At 59.2% G+C, this 21,414-nt stretch overlaps 1 protein-coding gene across 1 annotated transcript in view; it reads left to right on the forward strand.

Annotated features, from left to right (window-relative positions):
- Positions 1-225: 225 nt before the first annotated feature.
- Positions 226-21,414, forward strand: part of LOC105162340 (uncharacterized) — a 39,867-nt gene continuing 18,678 nt past the window's right edge. Inside the window, exon 1 of the mRNA XM_088875225.1 lies at positions 226-3,720. Within this exon, the coding sequence (XP_088731351.1) occupies positions 226-3,720 (3,495 nt within the window). The remainder of the gene's footprint in view (positions 3,721-21,414) is intronic.

Consider the following 21,414-nt stretch of genomic DNA (forward strand, 5'->3'; position numbering starts at 1 on the left):
CGTTGATCATTGTATACGCATTTTCAGTTTAATGCAATTTGGTTTTCTGAATCCGCGTGCGCAATTTACTGTTTTGTGATTTGTTCCTCCCGACTCTGATATATTCGGCGCGCTGCATTAGTGCCGAGCGGAGGTATTGGCGGACGTAGTCAGCGGACTACTAGCCACACGACGCGCTGTGTGATAGGCGCCTCGTGAGAGGTGGTATCAGAGCCTCGTGCCACGATGGGGCCGAGGCGGACCGCTACTGCTGCGAGGGCATCGGGGCAAGATCCGGAAAGCCCGCGACATGCCGCAGCTTCAACCAGCGAGAGAGCTGAGAACCCGGAGGACGGACACTCCCGGTTGGTGGAATTGGAGACGAAGGTCTCTTCTCTAGAATTTGAGATCACGGTGCTGAATTCGGAGTTGGACGAGTGTCGGCACGTGATTCAGGAGATGGCTGGCGTATTCGGAAACGACAGCATTGCCGATATGCGGCGTGACATGGAGCAGATGTCCATTCAGATTGGGCTGCTCCAGCGTGCAGTGGGTAGCACGCCTATGGTTGCTCACGACCCCGGTGCTAGGCTTCGAATACCAGAACCGAAGGCCTATAGCGGTGAGCGTGATGCGAAGGAGGTCGAGAACTTCCTCTTCGACATGGAACAGTACTTCCTTGCGGCAGACGTGCGGGACGAGGCAAGGAAGGTTGCGACTGCGACCATGTACCTGACTGGTGACGCAAAGCTGTGGTGGCGGACCAAGTTTGCGGAGATCCAGGCTCATCAAATACAGCTCGACACGTGGGCTCTTCTACGGGAGGCGATCAGAGAGCAGTTCTTCCCCGAGAATGTGGAGTACAATGCCAGGAGGGCATTGCGAAAGCTTGAACATACAGGTTCCGTGCGGGAATATGTCAAAGCTTTCTCAGCGCTGATGCTGAACATCCGAGACATGTCGGAGGCGGACAAGCTGTTCACTTTCATGGAAGGCTTGAAACAGTGGGCGAGAAACGAGTTGCAGAGGCAACGAGTGACCGATTTGAGTTCGGCTATTATAGCGGCCGAACGCCTGGCCGATTTCAACCTAGAGACTCAAAAGGATAGGCAGGCGACGCCTAGTCCTGAGCGGGAGAAGTCGAATGGGACGAGATGGTTCAGGAATAACTTCAACAGAGGTGGGGGAGACCAGAGGCCCCACTCTCAGAATGGCTCACAGGGCAGTTCAAACAGGAACAAGCCCCAAGAGAACAGGCAGGGAGCACCCGAGAGGAGAAGAGGGTGTTTGATCTGCGATGGTCCGCATATGTATCGGGATTGCCCGAAGAGACAGGTGTTGAATGCACTGGCAACGACCTTTACCAACAAGGCGTCGTCCTCAAAGAGTGTGGAGCCACAAGCAGAGGCAGGTGGTGAGAATGACACGGAGGAGTATGAGGACAACTTGGGGGCCGTGAACCAATGGTGCAACACATTCTCTACGGTGGCGGCGAAGAGAGTCGCGCCACCCCTTGCGAAAAAGACCATCCCGGCTCTTACTGTGGAGCAGCCGGAGAAGAAGGAAGAAGATGTTCAGCCCCGGATTCCTAGGAAGAAAGGGTTGATGTTCGTGGATGTGAAGATTCATGGCAAGCCGATTCGAGCCATGATCGACACTGGAGCCTCTCACAACTACCTTGCGAGCGCCGAAGTGGCGAGACTCGGGCTCGTGCTGGAGAAGGGAGTTGGGCGTGTGAAGGCGATCAACTCGGCTGCACAACCCATTGCCGGTGTAGCCAAGTCTGTGCTGATTAAGGTTGGTGCTTATGAGGGCAAGACCAATCTTTCTGTTGTGGCAATGGACGACTTCAAGCTTATCCTTGGGCTTGAATTTCTACGGGATACACGCACTGCTGTCTTACCTCATGCCGATTCGCTGATGATGTTGGGGGCGAAGCCGTGTGTCATTCCTACCTTGGCCGGACGTACTGGAGGGAAGAACTTGTCGGCCATGCAGTTTGAGAAGGGGCACAAGCAGGATGAGATCTCCTACTTGGGTACCCTTTGTTTTGAAGAGATGGAAGAGGTGTCAGGGCCCACCCCGGGCGGTAGTAAGGAACTGTTGGGGGAGTCTGAAGACGTGATGCCAGACGAGCTGCCTCGGAAGCTACCACCGAAGAGGGCAGTGGATCACGAGATCGAGTTGGTGCCTGGCACGAGACCGCCCGCTAGGGCACCGTACCGAATACCGCAACCTAAGCTTGTGGAGCTTAGGAAGCAGTCAGCAGATGCCTTGAGCCGCAGGGCGGACTTGGCGAACTTGGAGTCGATAGCAGCGCTCTCTTCTAGCGCGGCTGCTATCTCTACGAAGGATCAGGTGCGGGAGTTACTACCGAGAGATCCCGCGGCGCGACGCCTGATTCGGCTTGTCGAGCAGGGCAAGGCTCGACACTTTTGGATCGAGGATGGATTGCTGATGACCAAAGGAAACCGCGTATACGTTCCGAGAGGCGGGGACCTACGGAAATCACTTCTTTCCGAATGCCACGACACACTTTGGGCGGGACACCAAGGACAAGAGCGCACGGTTGCTTCGGTGCGGAGGGCCTATCATTGGCCACAGATGCGGGACGATGTCGAGACGCATGTCCGCACTTGCTTGATTTGTCAGCAGGACAAGGCAGACCATCAGAAGAAGGCCGGTCTGCTGCAACCACTTCCCATCCCAAAGCGTCCATGGGAGGGCGTCTCCATGGATTACATCTCTGGATTGCCTAAGGTCGGGAACTTAGGCTCTATCATTGTCGTGGTAGATCATTTTTCAAAATATGCTACATTCATCGCAGCACCCAAACACGTTACAGCAGAAGGGACAGCTCATCTCTTTTACAAGCACATCGTCAAGCATTGGGGACTGCCAAAAGATATTGTCAGTGAGCGTGACTCCCGATTCACTGGCGTCTTCCGGACCGAGTTGTTCAAACTTCTCGGGTCCACACCTTCCATGAGCTCGAGCTATCATCCACAGTCCGATGGTCAGACAGAACGCTTTAATTCTATGTTGGAGGACTACCTTCGGCACTTTGTGCGAGGTACGCAGAAGGATTGGGTGAAGCTCTTGGATGTCGCTCAGCTATATTTCAATGTTCAAGAGAGCTCTTCCACCACCAACAAGAGCGCTTTTGAAATCGTTACTGGGCAGCAGCCGCTCCTTCCTCACACTCTTGACATCCCACAAAGTGTGAGATCCCCTCTTACTCGAAGTTTCTCCCAGGAGTGGAAGAAGAATGTTGATATCGTTAGAAGTTGCCTGGAGATAGCTCAGAAGCGGATGAAGACGTATGCAGATCAGAATCGCCGCTTCATTGAGTTCAATGCGGGAGACCTGGTGCTGGTGAAGGTCCCGAATCCGAAATTGTCAAAGTCATCAAGGTGGAGAGATCCTCGGTTGATGCAGAAATATGTTGGTCCTTTGCCTGTCCTTAGGCGTATTGGGACGGTGGCGTACAAGGTGGAGTTGCCGCCGTGGTGGAAGATCCACAACGTTTTCCATGTCAGCCAATTGAAGAAGTATTCAGCAGACAAGGAAGACGATACCCGCAATCAACCCAGCCGCCCACAACTCGAATTGAAGAAGACGAAGGAGAAGGTGGCTGAAGTAATCCTAGATCACCGAGTGACGAGTACCGCGAAGAAAGACCACACCGAGTACTTGGTGAAATGGAGGGGATGCAGCAGCGAGGAGAACACTTGGGAGCGAGTGACAAACCTAAAGGCGTTTCTACCTCTTGGCCGGCGGGCACTGCCGGCGTGCGCCCGCGCCTGCTCGGGCACTGCCGCCGTGCGCGGCGCGCGCCTTGGGCGGCCGCAGCATAAAAATTTTAATTTAAAATATTTATTTAATTATTTTAATTAAAATATTATTATTAATTATTAATTTAAAATATTTATTTAATTATTTTAATTATTAAAAAAATAATAAATAAATGGGAAAAAAGGGAAAAATATGAAGACATATTAGAATAATATTTTAATTTTTTACGCATCGTATTTGAATCGCGAAATATTTATTTTATTATATTATGTTATATTATGCGTCCCAGAAGATTGAAGAAGCATCGGGAAAAAACTGCCGACGGCGGCAGACGCCGCCTGCCCGCTACTGCCGACGTGCGCGCGCGCAGGCCTGTCGGCAGCAGACGGGCGCCCGTGTAGGAAGCCACTGCCGACGGGCGCGCGCGCGCCTGTGCGGACGCTGCCGGCGCGTGTGCGGAAACAGCCCCGCCAGCGCGAGCGCCGGTGCGGAAACAGCCCCGCGTGCGCGCGCGCGGCTTTGCGAAAACAGCCCCGCCGGCGCGAGCGCGCCGGTGCGGAAACAGCCCCGCGTGCGCGCGCGCGGCTTTGCGGAAACAGGCCCGCCGGCGCGAGCGCGCCGGTTCGGAAACAGCCCCGCGTGCACGCGCGCGCCTTTGCGGAAACAGGCCCGTGTGCGCGCGCGCGCCTTTGCGGACGCTGCCGACGTGCGCGCGCGCGCCTTTGCGGACGCTGCCGAAAATTTGCACGTCAACGCAAAATCACATGACTAATTAATTTTTGTCGAAATAATTTATTTTTGAGTTATGAAAATATTTATTTAATTATTTTAATTATTAAAAAAATAATAAATAAAAGGGAAAAAAGGGAAAAATATGAAGTCACATTAGAATAATTTTTTAATTTTTTACGCATCGTATTTGTATCGCGAAATATTTATTTTATTTTATTCAGTTATATAAAGCGTCGCAAAAGTTTGAAAAAAATTTGGGAAAAAACCGCCGCCGGCCGGAAGACGCCGCCGGCCGCCGCCGCCGCCGGCCGGCAGACCCAGCCGGCCGCCGCCGCCGCCGGCCGGAAGACGCCGCCGGCCTCCGCCTCCGCCGGCCGGAAGACGCCGCCGGCCGGCGGCCGCGCGCGCTCGGCAGACGGGCGCCCGCGCTCGGCAGACGGGCGCCCGCGCGCGCGCGCCTGCGCGGGCACAGGCATGGCCGACTGGCGCCCGCGCGCGCGCGCGTGCGCGGGCACAGGCAGGGCGCTCGGGCGCCCGCGCGCGCGCGCCTGCGCGGGCACAGGCAGGGCGCTCGGGCGCCCGCGCGCGCGCGCCTGCGCGGGCACAGGCAGGGCGGACGGGCGCCCGCGCGCGCGCGCCTGCGCGGGCACAGGCAGGGCGGTCGGGCGCCCGCTCGGGCACTGCCGACGGGCGCCCGCGCCTGCGCGGGCACAGGCAGGGCGGTCGGGCGCCCGCGCCTGCGCGGGCACAGCCAGGGCGGTCGGGCGCCCCCGCCTGCGCCCGCTCGGGCACTGCCGACGGGCGCCCCCGCGCGCGCGCCCGCGCGGGCACTGCCGACGGGCGCCCGCGCGCGCGCCAGCGCGGGCACTGCCGGCGTGCGCCCGCGCCTGCTCGGGCACTGCCGCCGTGCGCGCGCGCGCCTTGGGCGGCCGCAGCATAAAAATTTTCACGTCGCCTGAAAATCACACGATTAATTTAATTATTTTAATTAAAATAATTATTATTAATTATTAATTTAAAATATTTATTTAATTATTTTAATTAAAATATTATTATTAATTATTAATTTAAAATATTTATTTAATTATTTTAATTATTAAAAAAATAATAAATAAATGGGAAAAAAGGGAAAAATATGAAGACATATTAGAATAATATTTTAATTTTTTACGCATCGTATTTGAATCGCGAAATATTTATTTTATTATATTATGTTATATTATGCGTCCCAGAAGATTGAAAAAGCATCGGGAAAAAACTGCCGACGGCGGCAGACGCCGCCTGCCCGCTACTGCCGACGTGCGCGCGCGCAGGCCTGTCGGCAGCAGACGGGCGCCCGTGTAGGAAGCCACTGCCGACGGGCGCGCGCGCGCCTGTGCGGACGCTGCCGGCGCGTGTGCGGAAACAGCCCCGCCAGCGCGAGCGCCGGTGCGGAAACAGCCCCGCGTGCGCGCGCGCGGCTTTGCGAAAACAGCCCCGCCGGCGCGAGCGCGCCGGTGCGGAAACAGCCCCGCGTGCGCGCGCGCGGCTTTGCGGAAACAGGCCCGCCGGCGCGAGCGCGCCGGTTCGGAAACAGCCCTGCGTGCGCGCGCGCGCCTTTGCGGAAACAGGCCCGCGTGCGCGCGCGCGCCTTTGCGGACGCTGCCGACGTGCGCGCGCGCGCCTTTGCGGACGCTGCCGAAAATTTGCACGTCAACGCAAAATCACATGACTAATTAATTTTTGTCGAAATAATTTATTTTTGAGTTATGAAAATATTTATTTAATTATTTTAATTATTAAAAAAATAATAAATAAAAGGGAAAAAAGGGAAAAATATGAAGTCACATTAGAATAATTTTTTAATTTTTTACGCATCGTATTTGTATCGCGAAATATTTATTTTATTATATTCAGTTATATTATGCGTCGCAAAAGTTTGAAAAAAATTTGGGAAAAAACCGCCGCCGGCCGGAAGACGCCGCCGGCCGCCGCCGCCGGCCGGAAGACGCCGCCGGCCGCCGGCCGCCGCCGCCGCCTGCCGGCAGACCCCGCCGGCCGCCGCCGCCCGGCGGCCGCGCGCGCACGGCAGACGGGCGCCCGCGCGCGCGCGCCTGCGCGGGCACAGGCATGGCCGACTGGCGCCCGCGCGCGCGCGCCTGCGCGGGCACAGGCAGGGCCGACGGGCGCCCGCGCGCGCGCGCGTGCGCGGGCACAGGCAGGGCCGACTGGCGGCCGCGCGCCCGCGCCTGCGCGGGCACAGGCAGGGCCGACGGGCGCCCGCGCGCGCGCGCGTGCGCGGGCACAGGCAGGGCGCTCGGGCGCCCGCGCGCGCGCGCCTGCGCGGGCACAGGCAGGGCGGACGGGCGCCCGCGCGCGCGCGCCTGCGCGGGCACAGGCAGGGCGCTCGGGCGCCCGCGCCTGCGCCCGCTCGGGCACTGCCGACGGGCGCCCGCGCCTGCGCGGGCACAGGCAGGACGGTCGGGCGCCCGCGCCTGCGCCCGCTCGGGCACTGCCGACGGGCGCCCCCGACGGGCGCCCGCGCGCGCGCCAGCGCGGGCACTGCCGGCGTGCGCCCGCGCCTGCTCGGGCAATGCCGCCGTGCGCGCGCGCGCCTTGGGCGGCCGCAGCATAAAAATTTTCACGTCCCCTCAAAATCACACGATTAATTTAATTATTTTAATTAAAATAATTATTATTAATTATTAATTTAAAATATTAATTTAATTATTTTAATTAAAATAATTATTATTAATTATTAATTTAAAATATTTATTTAATTATTTTAATTATTAAAAAAATAATAAATAAATGGGAAAAAAGGGAAAAATATGAAGACATATTAGAATAATATTTTAATTTTTTACGCATCGTATTTGAATCGCGAAATATTTATTTTATTATATTATGTTATATTATGCGTCCCAGAAGATTGAAGAAGCATCGGGAAAAAACTGCCGACGGCGGCAGACGCCGCCTGCCCGCTACTGCCGACGTGCGCGCGCGCAGGCCTGTCGGCAGCAGACGGGCGCCCGTGTAGGAAGCCACTGCTGACGGGCGCGCGCGCGCCTGTGCGGACGCTGCCGGCGCGTGTGCAGAAACAGCCCCGCCAGCGCGAGCGCCGGTGCGGAAATAGCCCCGCGTGCGCGCGCGCGGCTTTGCGAAAACAGCCCCGCCGGCGCGAGCGCGCCGGTGCGGAAACAGCCCCGCGTGCGCGCGCGCGGCTTTGCGGAAACAGGCCCGCCGGCGCGAGCGCGCCGGTTCGGAAACAGCCCCGCGTGCGCGCGCGCGCCTTTGCGGAAACAGGCCCGGGTGCGCGCGCGCGCCTTTGCGGACGCTGCCGACGTGCGCGCGCGCGCCTTTGCGGACGCTGCCGACGTGCGCGCGCGCGCCTTTGCGGACGCTGCCGAAAATTTGCACGTCAACGCAAAATCACATGACTAATTAATTTTTGTCGAAATAATTTATTTTTGAGTTATGAAAATATTTATTTAATTATTTTAATTATTAAAAAAATAATAAATAAAAGGGAAAAAAGGGAAAAATATGAAGTCACATTAGAATAATTTTTTAATTTTTTACGCATCGTATTTGTATCGCGAAATATTTATTTTATTATATTCAGTTATATTATGCGTCGCAAAAGTTTGAAAAAAATTTGGGAAAAAACCGCCGCCGGCCGGAAGACGCCGCCGGCCGCCGCCGGCCGGCAGACCCCGCCGGCCGCAGCCGCCGCCGCCCGGCGGCCGGTTTACCCCGCCGGCCGCCGCCGGCCGGCGGCCGCGCGCGCACGGCAGACGGGCGCCCGCGCGCGCGCGCCTGCGCGTGCACAGGCATGGCTGACTGGCGCCCGCGCGCGCGCGCCTGCGCGGGCACAGGCAGGGCCGACTGGCGCCCGCGCGCGCGCGCCTGCGCGGGCACAGGCAGGGCCGACGGGCGCCCGCGCGCGCGCGCGTGCGCGGGCACAGGCAGGGCCAACTGGCGGCCGCGCGCCCGCGCCTGCGCGGGCACAGGCAGGGCCGACGGGCGCCCGCGCGCGCGCGCGTGCGCGGGCACAGACAGGGCGCTCGGGCGCCCGCGCGCGCGCGCCTGCGCGGGCACAGGCAGGGCGGACGGGCGCCCGCGCCCGCGCGGCTGCGCGGGCACAGGCAGGGCGGTCGGGCGCCCGCGCCTGCGCGGGCACAGCCAGGGCGGTCGGGCGCCCGCTCGGGCACTGCCGACGGGCGCCCCCGCGCGCGCGCCCGCGCGCGCGCCAGCGCGGGCACTGCCGGCGTGCGCCCGCGCCAGCGCGGGCACTGCCGGCGTGCGCCCGCGCCTGCTCGGGCACTGCCGCCGTGCGCGCGCGCGCCTTGGGCGGCCGCAGCATAAAAATTTTCACGTCGCCTGAAAATCACACGATTAATTTAATTATTTTAATTAAAATAATTATTATTAATTATTAATTTAAAATATTTATTTAATTATTTTAATTAAAATATTATTATTAATTATTAATTTAAAATATTTATTTAATTATTTTAATTATTAAAAAAATAATAAATAAATGGGAAAAAAGGGAAAAATATGAAGACATATTAGAATAATATTTTAATTTTTTACGCATCGTATTTGAATCGCGAAATATTTATTTTATTATATTATGTTATATTATGCGTCCCAGAAGATTGAAGAAGCATCGGGAAAAAACTGCCGACGGCGGCAGACGCCGCCTGCCCGCTACTGCCGACGTGCGCGCGCGCAGGCCTGTCGGCAGCAGACGGGCGCCCGTGTAGGAAGCCACTGCCGACGGGCGCGCGCGCGCCTGTGCGGACGCTGCCGGCGCGTGTGCGGAAACAGCCCCGCCAGCGCGAGCGCCGGTGCGGAAACAGCCCCGCGTGCGCGCGCGCGGCTTTGCGAAAACAGCCCCGCCGGCGCGAGCGCGCCGGTGCGGAAACAGCCCCGCGTGCGCGCGCGCGGCTTTGCGGAAACAGGCCCGCCGGCGCGAGCGCGCCGGTTCGGAAACAGCCCCGCGTGCACGCGCGCGCCTTTGCGGAAACAGGCCCGTGTGCGCGCGCGCGCCTTTGCGGACGCTGCCGACGTGCGCGCGCGCGCCTTTGCGGACACTGCCGAAAATTTGCACGTCAACGCAAAATCACATGACTAATTAATTTTTGTCGAAATAATTTATTTTTGAGTTATGAAAATATTTATTTAATTATTTTAATTATTAAAAAAATAATAAATAAAAGGGAAAAAAGGGAAAAATATGAAGTCACATTAGAATAATTTTTTAATTTTTTACGCATCGTATTTGTATCGCGAAATATTTATTTTATTTTATTCAGTTATATAAAGCGTCGCAAAAGTTTGAAAAAAATTTGGGAAAAAACCGCCGCCGGCCGGAAGACGCCGCCGGCCGCCGCCGCCGCCGGCCGGCAGACCCAGCCGGCCGCCGCCGCCGCCGGCCGGAAGACGCCGCCGGCCTCCGCCTCCGCCGGCCGGAAGACGCCGCCGGCCGGCGGCCGCGCGCGCTCGGCAGACGGGCGCCCGCGCTCGGCAGACGGGCGCCCGCGCGCGCGCGCCTGCGCGGGCACAGGCATGGCCGACTGGCGCCCGCGCGCGCGCGCGTGCGCGGGCACAGGCAGGGCGCTCGGGCGCCCGCGCGCGCGCGCCTGCGCGGGCACAGGCAGGGCGGACGGGCGCCCGCGCGCGCGCGCCTGCGCGGGCACAGGCAGGGCGGTCGGGCGCCCGCTCGGGCACTGCCGACGGGCGCCCGCGCCTGCGCGGGCACAGGCAGGGCGGTCGGGCGCCCGCGCCTGCGCGGGCACAGCCAGGGCGGTCGGGCGCCCCCGCCTGCGCCCGCTCGGGCACTGCCGACGGGCGCCCCCGCGCGCGCGCCCGCGCGGGCACTGCCGACGGGCGCCCGCGCGCGCGCCAGCGCGGGCACTGCCGGCGTGCGCCCGCGCCTGCTCGGGCACTGCCGCCGTGCGCGCGCGCGCCTTGGGCGGCCGCAGCATAAAAATTTTCACGTCGCCTGAAAATCACACGATTAATTTAATTATTTTAATTAAAATAATTATTATTAATTATTAATTTAAAATATTTATTTAATTATTTTAATTAAAATATTATTATTAATTATTAATTTAAAATATTTATTTAATTATTTTAATTATTAAAAAAATAATAAATAAATGGGAAAAAAGGGAAAAATATGAAGACATATTAGAATAATATTTTAATTTTTTACGCATCGTATTTGAATCGCGAAATATTTATTTTATTATATTATGTTATATTATGCGTCCCAGAAGATTGAAAAAGCATCGGGAAAAAACTGCCGACGGCGGCAGACGCCGCCTGCCCGCTACTGCCGACGTGCGCGCGCGCAGGCCTGTCGGCAGCAGACGGGCGCCCGTGTAGGAAGCCACTGCCGACGGGCGCGCGCGCGCCTGTGCGGACGCTGCCGGCGCGTGTGCGGAAACAGCCCCGCCAGCGCGAGCGCCGGTGCGGAAACAGCCCCGCGTGCGCGCGCGCGGCTTTGCGAAAACAGCCCCGCCGGCGCGAGCGCGCCGGTGCGGAAACAGCCCCGCGTGCGCGCGCGCGGCTTTGCGGAAACAGGCCCGCCGGCGCGAGCGCGCCGGTTCGGAAACAGCCCTGCGTGCGCGCGCGCGCCTTTGCGGAAACAGGCCCGCGTGCGCGCGCGCGCCTTTGCGGACGCTGCCGACGTGCGCGCGCGCGCCTTTGCGGACGCTGCCGAAAATTTGCACGTCAACGCAAAATCACATGACTAATTAATTTTTGTCGAAATAATTTATTTTTGAGTTATGAAAATATTTATTTAATTATTTTAATTATTAAAAAAATAATAAATAAAAGGGAAAAAAGGGAAAAATATGAAGTCACATTAGAATAATTTTTTAATTTTTTACGCATCGTATTTGTATCGCGAAATATTTATTTTATTATATTCAGTTATATTATGCGTCGCAAAAGTTTGAAAAAAATTTGGGAAAAAACCGCCGCCGGCCGGAAGACGCCGCCGGCCGCCGCCGCCGCCTGCCGGCAGACCCCGCCGGCCGCCGCCGCCCGGCGGCCGCGCGCGCACGGCAGACGGGCGCCCGCGCGCGCGCGCCTGCGCGGGCACAGGCATGGCCGACTGGCGCCCGCGCGCGCGCGCCTGCGCGGGCACAGGCAGGGCCGACGGGCGCCCGCGCGCGCGCGCGTGCGCGGGCACAGGCAGGGCCGACTGGCGGCCGCGCGCCCGCGCCTGCGCGGGCACAGGCAGGGCCGACGGGCGCCCGCGCGCGCGCGCGTGCGCGGGCACAGGCAGGGCGCTCGGGCGCCCGCGCGCGCGCGCCTGCGCGGGCACAGGCAGGGCGGACGGGCGCCCGCGCGCGCGCGCCTGCGCGGGCACAGGCAGGGCGCTCGGGCGCCCGCGCCTGCGCCCGCTCGGGCACTGCCGACGGGCGCCCGCGCCTGCGCGGGCACAGGCAGGACGGTCGGGCGCCCGCGCCTGCGCCCGCTCGGGCACTGCCGACGGGCGCCCCCGACGGGCGCCCGCGCGCGCGCCAGCGCGGGCACTGCCGGCGTGCGCCCGCGCCTGCTCGGGCAATGCCGCCGTGCGCGCGCGCGCCTTGGGCGGCCGCAGCATAAAAATTTTCACGTCCCCTCAAAATCACACGATTAATTTAATTATTTTAATTAAAATAATTATTATTAATTATTAATTTAAAATATTAATTTAATTATTTTAATTAAAATAATTATTATTAATTATTAATTTAAAATATTTATTTAATTATTTTAATTATTAAAAAAATAATAAATAAATGGGAAAAAAGGGAAAAATATGAAGACATATTAGAATAATATTTTAATTTTTTACGCATCGTATTTGAATCGCGAAATATTTATTTTATTATATTATGTTATATTATGCGTCCCAGAAGATTGAAGAAGCATCGGGAAAAAACTGCCGACGGCGGCAGACGCCGCCTGCCCGCTACTGCCGACGTGCGCGCGCGCAGGCCTGTCGGCAGCAGACGGGCGCCCGTGTAGGAAGCCACTGCTGACGGGCGCGCGCGCGCCTGTGCGGACGCTGCCGGCGCGTGTGCAGAAACAGCCCCGCCAGCGCGAGCGCCGGTGCGGAAATAGCCCCGCGTGCGCGCGCGCGGCTTTGCGAAAACAGCCCCGCCGGCGCGAGCGCGCCGGTGCGGAAACAGCCCCGCGTGCGCGCGCGCGGCTTTGCGGAAACAGGCCCGCCGGCGCGAGCGCGCCGGTTCGGAAACAGCCCCGCGTGCGCGCGCGCGCCTTTGCGGAAACAGGCCCGGGTGCGCGCGCGCGCCTTTGCGGACGCTGCCGACGTGCGCGCGCGCGCCTTTGCGGACGCTGCCGACGTGCGCGCGCGCGCCTTTGCGGACGCTGCCGAAAATTTGCACGTCAACGCAAAATCACATGACTAATTAATTTTTGTCGAAATAATTTATTTTTGAGTTATGAAAATATTTATTTAATTATTTTAATTATTAAAAAAATAATAAATAAAAGGGAAAAAAGGGAAAAATATGAAGTCACATTAGAATAATTTTTTAATTTTTTACGCATCGTATTTGTATCGCGAAATATTTATTTTATTATATTCAGTTATATTATGCGTCGCAAAAGTTTGAAAAAAATTTGGGAAAAAACCGCCGCCGGCCGGAAGACGCCGCCGGCCGCCGCCGGCCGGCAGACCCCGCCGGCCGCAGCCGCCGCCGCCCGGCGGCCGGTTTACCCCGCCGGCCGCCGCCGGCCGGCGGCCGCGCGCGCACGGCAGACGGGCGCCCGCGCGCGCGCGCCTGCGCGTGCACAGGCATGGCTGACTGGCGCCCGCGCGCGCGCGCCTGCGCGGGCACAGGCAGGGCCGACTGGCGCCCGCGCGCGCGCGCCTGCGCGGGCACAGGCAGGGCCGACGGGCGCCCGCGCGCGCGCGCGTGCGCGGGCACAGGCAGGGCCAACTGGCGGCCGCGCGCCCGCGCCTGCGCGGGCACAGGCAGGGCCGACGGGCGCCCGCGCGCGCGCGCGTGCGCGGGCACAGACAGGGCGCTCGGGCGCCCGCGCGCGCGCGCCTGCGCGGGCACAGGCAGGGCGGACGGGCGCCCGCGCCCGCGCGGCTGCGCGGGCACAGGCAGGGCGGTCGGGCGCCCGCGCCTGCGCGGGCACAGCCAGGGCGGTCGGGCGCCCGCTCGGGCACTGCCGACGGGCGCCCCCGCGCGCGCGCCCGCGCGCGCGCCAGCGCGGGCACTGCCGGCGTGCGCCCGCGCCAGCGCGGGCACTGCCGGCGTGCGCCCGCGCCTGCTCGGGCACTGCCGCCGTGCGCGCGCGCGCCTTGGGCGGCCGCACCATAAAAATTTTCACGTCGCCTCAAAATCACACGATTAATTTAATTATTTTAATTAAAATAATTATTATTAATTATTAATTTAAAATATTTATTTAATTATTTTAATTATTAAAAAAATAATAAATAAATGGGAAAAAAGGGAAAAATATGAAGACATATTAGAATAATATTTTAATTTTTTACGCATCGTATTTGAATCGCGAAATATTTATTTTATTATATTATGTTATATTATGCGTCCCAGAAGATTGAAGAAGCATCGGGAAAAAACTGCCGACGGCGGCAGACGCCGTCTGCCCGCTACTGCCAACGTGCGCGCGCGCAGGCCTGTCGGCAGCAGACGGGCGCCCGTGTAGGAAGCCACTGCCGACGGGCGCGCGCGCGCCTGTGCGGACGCTGCCGGCGCGTGTGCGGAAACAGCCCCGCCAGCGCGAGCGCCGGTGCGGAAAAAGCCCCGCGTGCGCGCGCGCGGCTTTGCGGAAACAGGCCCGCCGGCGCGAGCGCGCCGGTTCGGAAACAGCCCCGCGTGCGCGCGCGCGCCTTTGCGGAAACAGGCCCGCGTGCGCGCGCGCGCCTTTGCGGACGCTGCCGACGTGCGCGCGCGCGCCTTTGCGGACGCTGCCGACGTGCGCGCGCGCGCCTTTGCGGACGCTGCCGAAAATTTGCACGTCAACGCAAAATCACATGGCTAATTAATTTTTGTCGAAATAATTTATTTTTAAGTTACTAAAATATTTATTTAATTATTTTAATTATTAAAAAAATAATAAATAAAAGGGAAAAAAGGGAAAAATATGAAGTCACATTAGAATAATTTTTTAATTTTTTACGCATCGTATTTGTATCGCGAAATATTTATTTTATTATATTCAGTTACATTATGCGTCGCAAAAGTTTGAAAAAAATTTGGGAAAAAACCGCCGCCGGCCGGAAGACCCCGCCGGCCGCGCGGGCACGGCAGACGGGCGCCCGCGCGCGCGCGCCTGTGCGGGCACAGGCATGGCCGACTGGCGCCCGCGCGCGCGCGCCTGCGCGGGCACAGGCAGGGCCGACGGGCGGCCGCGCGCGCGCGCGTGCGCGGGCAAAGGCAGGGCCGACTGGCGGCCGCGAGCCCGCGCCTGCGCGGGCACAGGCAGGGCCGACGGGCGCCCGCGCGCGCGCGCGTGCGCGGGCACACGCAGGGCGCTCGGGCGCCCGCGCGCGCGCGCCTGCGCGGGCACAGGCAGGGCGCTCGGGCGCCCGCGCGCGCGCGCCTGCGCGGGCACAGGCAGGGCGGTCGGGCGCCCGCGCCTGCGCCCGCTCGGGCACTGCCGACGGGCGCCCGCTCCTGCGCGGGCACAGGCAGGGCGGTCGGGCGCCCGCGCCTGCGCGGGCACAGGCAGGGCGGTCGGGCGCCCGCGCCTGCGCCCGCTCGGGCACTGCCGACGGGCGCCCCCGCGCGCGCGCCCGCGCGGGCACTGCCGACGGGCGCCCGCGCGCGCGCCAGCACGGGCACTGCCGGCGTGCGCCCGCGCCTGCTCGGGCACTGCCGCCGTGCGCGCGCGCGCCTTGGGCGGCCGCAGCATAAAAATTTTCACGTCGCCTCAAAATCACACGATTAATTTAATTATTTTAATTAAAATAATTATTATTAATTATTAATTTAAAATATTAATTTAATTATTTTAATTAAAATAATTATTATTAATTTAAAATATTTATTTAATTATTTTAATTAAAATAATTATTAATAGTTATTAATTTAAAATATTTATTTAATTATTTTAATTATTAAAAAAATAATAAATAAATGGGAAAAAAGGGAAAAATATGAAGACATATTAGAATAATATTTTAATTTTTTACGCATCGTATTTGAATCGCGAAATATTTATTTTATTATATTATGTTATATTATGCGTCCCAGAAGATTGAAGAAGCATCGCGAAAAAACTGCCGACGGCGGCAGACGCCGCCTGCCCGCTACTGCCGACGTGCGCGCGCGCAGGCCTGTCGGCAGCAGACGGGCGCCCGTGTAGGAAGCCACTGCCGACGGGCGCGCGCGCGCCTGTGCGGAAGCTGCCGGCGCGTGTGCGGAAACAGCCCCGCCAGCGCGAGCGCCGGTGCGGAAACTGCCCCGCGTGCGCGCGTGCGGCTTTGCGAAAACAGCCCCGCCGGCGCGAGCGCGCCGGTGCGGAAACAGCCCCGCGTGCGCGCGCGCGGCTTTGCGGAAACAGGCCCGCCGGCGCGAGCGCGCCGGTGCGGAAACAGGCCCGCGTGCGCGCGCGCGCCTTTGCTGAAACAGGCCCGCGTGCGCGCGCGCGCCTTTGCGGACGCTGCCGACGTGCGCGCGCGCGCCTTTGCGGACGCTGCCGAAAATTTGCACGTCAACGCAAAATCACATGACTAATTAATTTTTGTCGAAATAATTTATTTTTGAGTTATGAAAATATTTATTTAATTATTTTAAATATTAAAAAAATAATAAATAAAAGGGAAAAAAGGGAAAATTATGAAGTCACATTAGAATAATTTTTTAATTTTTTACGCATCGTATTTGTATCGCGAAATATTTATTTTATTATATTCAGTTATATTATGCGTCGCAAAAGTTTGAAAAAAATTTGGGAAAAAACCGCCGCCGGCCGGCAGACCCCGGCGGCCGCCGCCGCCGCCGGCCGGCAGACCCCGCCGTCCGCCGCCGCCGCCGGCCGGCAGACCCCGCCGGCCGGCAGACCCCGCCGGCGGGCGCGCGCGCACGGCAGACGGGCGCCCGCGCGCGCGCGCCTGCGCTGGCACAGGCATGGCCGACTGGCGCCCGCGCGCGCGCGCCTGCGCGGGCACAGGCAGGGCCGACTGGCGCCCGCGCGCGCGCGCCTGCGCGGGCACAGGCAGGGCCGACGGGTGCCCGCGCGCGCGCGCGTGCGCGGGCACAGGCAGGGCCGACTGGCGGCCGCGCGCCCGCGCCTGCGCGGGCACAGGCAGGGCCGACGGGCGCCAGCGCGCGCGCGCGTGCGCGGGCACAGGCAGGGCGCTCGGGCGCCCGCGCGCGCGCGCCTGCGCGGGCACAGGCAGGGCGCTCGGGCGCCCGCGCGCGCGCGCCTGCGTGGGCACAGGCAGGGCGGACGGGCGCCCGCGCGCGCGCGCCTGCGCGGGCACAGGCAGGGCGGTCGGGCGCCCGCGCCTGCGCCCGCTCGGGCACTGCCGACGGGCGCCCGCGCCTGCGCGGGCACAGGCAGGGCGGTCGGGCGCCCGCGCCTGCGCGGGCACAGCCAGGGCGGTCGGGCGCCCGCGCCTGCGCCCGCTCGGGCACTGCCGACGGGCGCCCCCGCGCGCGCCAGCGCGGGCACTGCCGGATTGCGCCCGCGCCTGCTCGGGCACTGCCGCCGTGCGCGCGCGCGCCTTGGGCGGCCGCAGCATAAAAATTTTCACGTCGCCTCAAAATCACACGATTAATTTAATTATTTTAATTAAAATAATTATTATTAATTATTAATTTAAAATATTAATTTAATTATTTTAATTAAAATAATTATTATTAATTATTAATTTAAAATATTTATTTAATTATTTTAATTATTAAAAAAATAATAAATAAATGGGAAAAAAGGGAAAAATATGAAGACATATTAGAATAATATTTTAATTTTTTACGCATCGTATTTGAATCGCGAAATATTTATTTTATTATATTATGTTATATTATGCGTCCCAGAAGATTTAAGAAGCATCGGGAAAAAACTGCCGACGGCGGCAAACGCCGCCTGCCCGCTACTGCCGACGTGCGCGCGCGCAGGCCTGTCGGCAGCAGACGGCCGCCCGTGTAGGAAGCCACTGCCGACGGGCGCGCGCGCGCCTGTGCGGACGCTGCCGGCGCGTGTGCGGAAACAGCCCCGCCAGCGCGAGCGCCGGTGCGGAAACAGCCCCGCGTGCGCGCGCGCGGCTTTTAGAAAACAGCCCCGCCGGCGCGAGCGCGCCGGTGCGGAAACAGCCCCGCGTGCGCGCGCGCGGCTTTGCGGAAACAGGCCCGCCGGCGCGAGCGCGCCGGTTCGGAAACAGCCCCGCGTGTGCGCGCGCGCCTTTGGGAAACAGGCCCGCGTGCGCGCGCACGCCTTTGCGGACGCTGCCGACGTGCGCGCGCGCGGCTTTGCGGACGCTGCCGAAAATTTGCACGTCAACGCAAAATCACATGACTAATTAATTTTTGTCGAAATAATTTATTTTTTAGTTATGAAAATATTTATTTAATTATTTTAATTATTAAAAAAATAATAAATAAAAGGGAAAAAAGGGAAAAATATGAAGTCACATTAGAATAATTTTTTAATTTTTTACGCATCGTATTTGTATCGCGAAATATTTATTTTATTATATTCAGTTATATTATGCGTCGCAAAAGTTTGAAAAAAATTTGGGAAAAAACCGCCGCCGGCCGGAAGACGCCGCCGGCCGGCAGACCCCGACGGCCGTTGTCGCCGCCGGCCGGCAGACCCAGCCGGCCGCCGCCGCCGCCGGCCGGCAGACCCCGCCGGCCGCCTCCGCGGCCGGCCGGCAGAGGGGCGCCCGCGCGCGCGCGCCTGCGCGGGCACAGGCATGGCCGACTGGCGCCCGCGCGCGCGCGCGTGCGCGGGCACAGGCAGGGCGCTCGGGCGCCCGCGCGCGCGCGCCTGCGCGGGCACAGGCAGGGCGGACGGGCGCCCGCGCGCGCGCGCCTGCGCGGGCACAGGCAGGGCGGTCGGGCGCCCGCGCCTGCGCCCGCTCGGGCACTGCCGACGGGCGCCCGCGCCTGCGCGGGCACAGGCAGGGCGGTCGGGCGCCCGCGCCTGCGCCCGCTCGGGCACTGCCGACGGGCGCCCCCGCGCGCGCGCCCGCGCGGGCACTGCCGACGGGCGCCCGCGCGCGCGCCAGCGCGGGCACTGCCGGCGTGCGCCCGCGCCTGCTCGGGCACTGCCGCCGTGCGCGCGCGCGCCTTGGGCGGCCGCAGCATAAAAATTTTCACGTCGCCTCAAAATCACACGATTAATTTAATTATTTTAATTAAAATAATTATTATTAATTATTAATTTAAAATATTTATTTAATTATTTTAATTATTTAAAAAATAATAAATAAATGGGAAAAAAGGGAAAAATATGAAGACATATTAGAATAATATTTTAATTTTTTACGCATCGTATTTGAATCGCGAAATATTTATTTTATTATATTATGTTATGTTATGCGTCCCAGAAGATTGAAGAAGCATCGGGAAAAAACTGCCGACGGCGGCAGACGCCGCCTGCCCGCTACTGCCGACGTGCGCGCGCGCAGGCCTGTCGGCAGCAGACGGGCGCCCGTGTAGGAAGCCACTGCCGACGGGCGCGCGCGCGCCTGTGCGGACGCTGCCGGCGCGTGTGCGGAAACAACCCCGCCAGCGCGAGCGCCGGTGCGGAAACAGCCCCGCGTGCGCGCGCGCGGCTTTGCGAAAACAGCCCCGCCGGCGCGAGCGCGCCGGTGCGGAAACAGCCCCGCGTGCGCGCGCGCGGCTTTGCGGAAACAGGCCCGTCGGCGCGAGCGCGCCGGTTCGGAAACAGCCCCGCGTGCGCGCGCGCGCCTTTGCGGAAACAGGCCCGCGTGCGCGCGCGCGCCTTTTCGGACGCTGCCGACGTGGGCGCGCGCGCCTTTGCGGACGCTACCGAAAATTTGCACGTCAACGCAAAATCACATGACTAATTAATTTTTGTCGAAATAATTTATTTTTGAGTTATGAAAATATTTATTTAATTATTTTAATTATTAAAAAAATAATAAATAAAAGGGAAAAAAGGGAAAAATATGAAGTCACATTAGAATAATTTTTTAATTTTTTACGCATCGTATTTGTATCGCGAAATATTTATTTTATTATATTATGTTATATTATGCGTCCCAGAAGATTGAAGAAGCATCGGGAAAAAACTGCCGATGGCGGAAAACGCCGCCTGCCCGCTACTGCCGACGTGCGCGCGCGCAGGCCTGTCGGTAGCAGACGGGCGCCCGTGTAGGAAGCCACTGCCGACGGGCGCGCGCGCGCCTGTGCGGACGTTGCCGGCGCGTGTGCGGAAACAGCCCCGCCAGCGCGAGCGCCGGTGCGGAAACAGCCCCGCGTGCGCGCGCGCGGCTATGCGAAAACAGCCCCGCCGGCGCGAGCGCGCCGGTGCGGAAACTGCCCCGCGTGCGCGCGCGCGGCTTTGCGGAAACAGGCCCACCGGCGCGAGCGCGCCGGTTCGGAAACAGCCCCGCGTGCGCGCGCGCGCCTTTGCGGAAACAGGCCCGCGTGCGCGCGCGCGCCTTTGCGGACGCTGCCGACGTGCGCGCACGCGCCTTTGCGGACGCTGCCGAAAATTTGCACGTCAACGCAAAATCACATGACTAATTAATTTTTGTCGAAATAATTTATTTATGAGTTATGAAAATATTTATTTAATTATTTTAATTATTAAAAAAATAATAAATAAAAGGGAAAAAAGGGAAAAATATGAAGTCACATTAGAATAATTTTTTAATTTTTTACGCATCGTATTTGTATCGCGAAATATTTATTTTATTATATTCAGTTATATTATGCGTCGCAAAAGTTTGAAAAAAATTTGGGAAAAAACCGCCGCCGGCAGCCGCCGCCGCCGGCCGGCAGACCACCAGCCGGCCGCCGCCGCCGCCGGCCGGCGGCCGCGCGCGCACGGCAGACGGGCGCCCGCGCGCGCGCGCCTGCGCGGGCACAGGCAGGGCCGACTGGCGCCCGCGCGCGCGCGCGTGCGCGGGCACAGGCAGGGCCGACTGGCGGCCGAGCGCCCGCGTCTGCGCGGGCACAGGCAAGGCCGACGGGCGCCCGCGCGCGCGCGCGTGCGCGGGCACAGGCAGGGTGCTCGGGCGCCCGCGCGCGCGCGCCTGCGCGGGCACAGGCAGGGCGCTCGGGCGCCCGCGCGCGCGCGCCTGCGCGGGCACAGGCAGGGAGGACGGGCGCCCGCGCGCGCGCGCCTGCGCGGGCACAGGCAGGGCGGTCGGGCGCCCGCGCCTGCGCGGGCACAGGCAGGGCGGTCGGGCGCCCGCGCCTGCGCCCGCGCCTGCGCCCGCTCGGGCACAGGCAGGGCGGTCGGGCGCCCGCGCCTGCGCCCGCTCGGGCACTGCCGACGGGCGCCCGCGCCTGCGCGGGCACAGGCAGGGCGGTCGGGCGCCCGCGCCTGCGCCCTCTCGGGCACTGCCGACGGGCGCCCCCGCGCGCGCGCCCGCGCGGGCACTGCCGACGGGCGCCCGCGCGCGGGCCTGCGCGGGCACTGCCGGCGTGCGCCCGCGCCTGCTCGGGCACTGCCGCCGTGCGCGCGCGCGCCTTGGGCGGCCGCAGCATAAAAATTTTCACGTCGCCTCAAAATCACACGATTAATTTAATTATTTTAATTAAAATAATTATTATTAATTATTAATTTAAAATATTTATTTAATTATTTTAATTAAGATAATTATTATTAATTATTAATTTAAAATATTTATTTAATTATTTTAATTATTAAAAAAATAATAAATAAATGGGAAAAAAGGGAAAAATATGAAAACATATTAGAATAATATTT

The sequence above is a fragment of the Sesamum indicum genome, linkage group LG11 (genome assembly GCF_026168435.1).
Source record: "Sesamum indicum cultivar Baizhima isolate 11 linkage group LG11, ASM2616843v1, whole genome shotgun sequence".
Lineage (NCBI taxonomy): Eukaryota > Viridiplantae > Streptophyta > Magnoliopsida > Lamiales > Pedaliaceae > Sesamum > Sesamum indicum.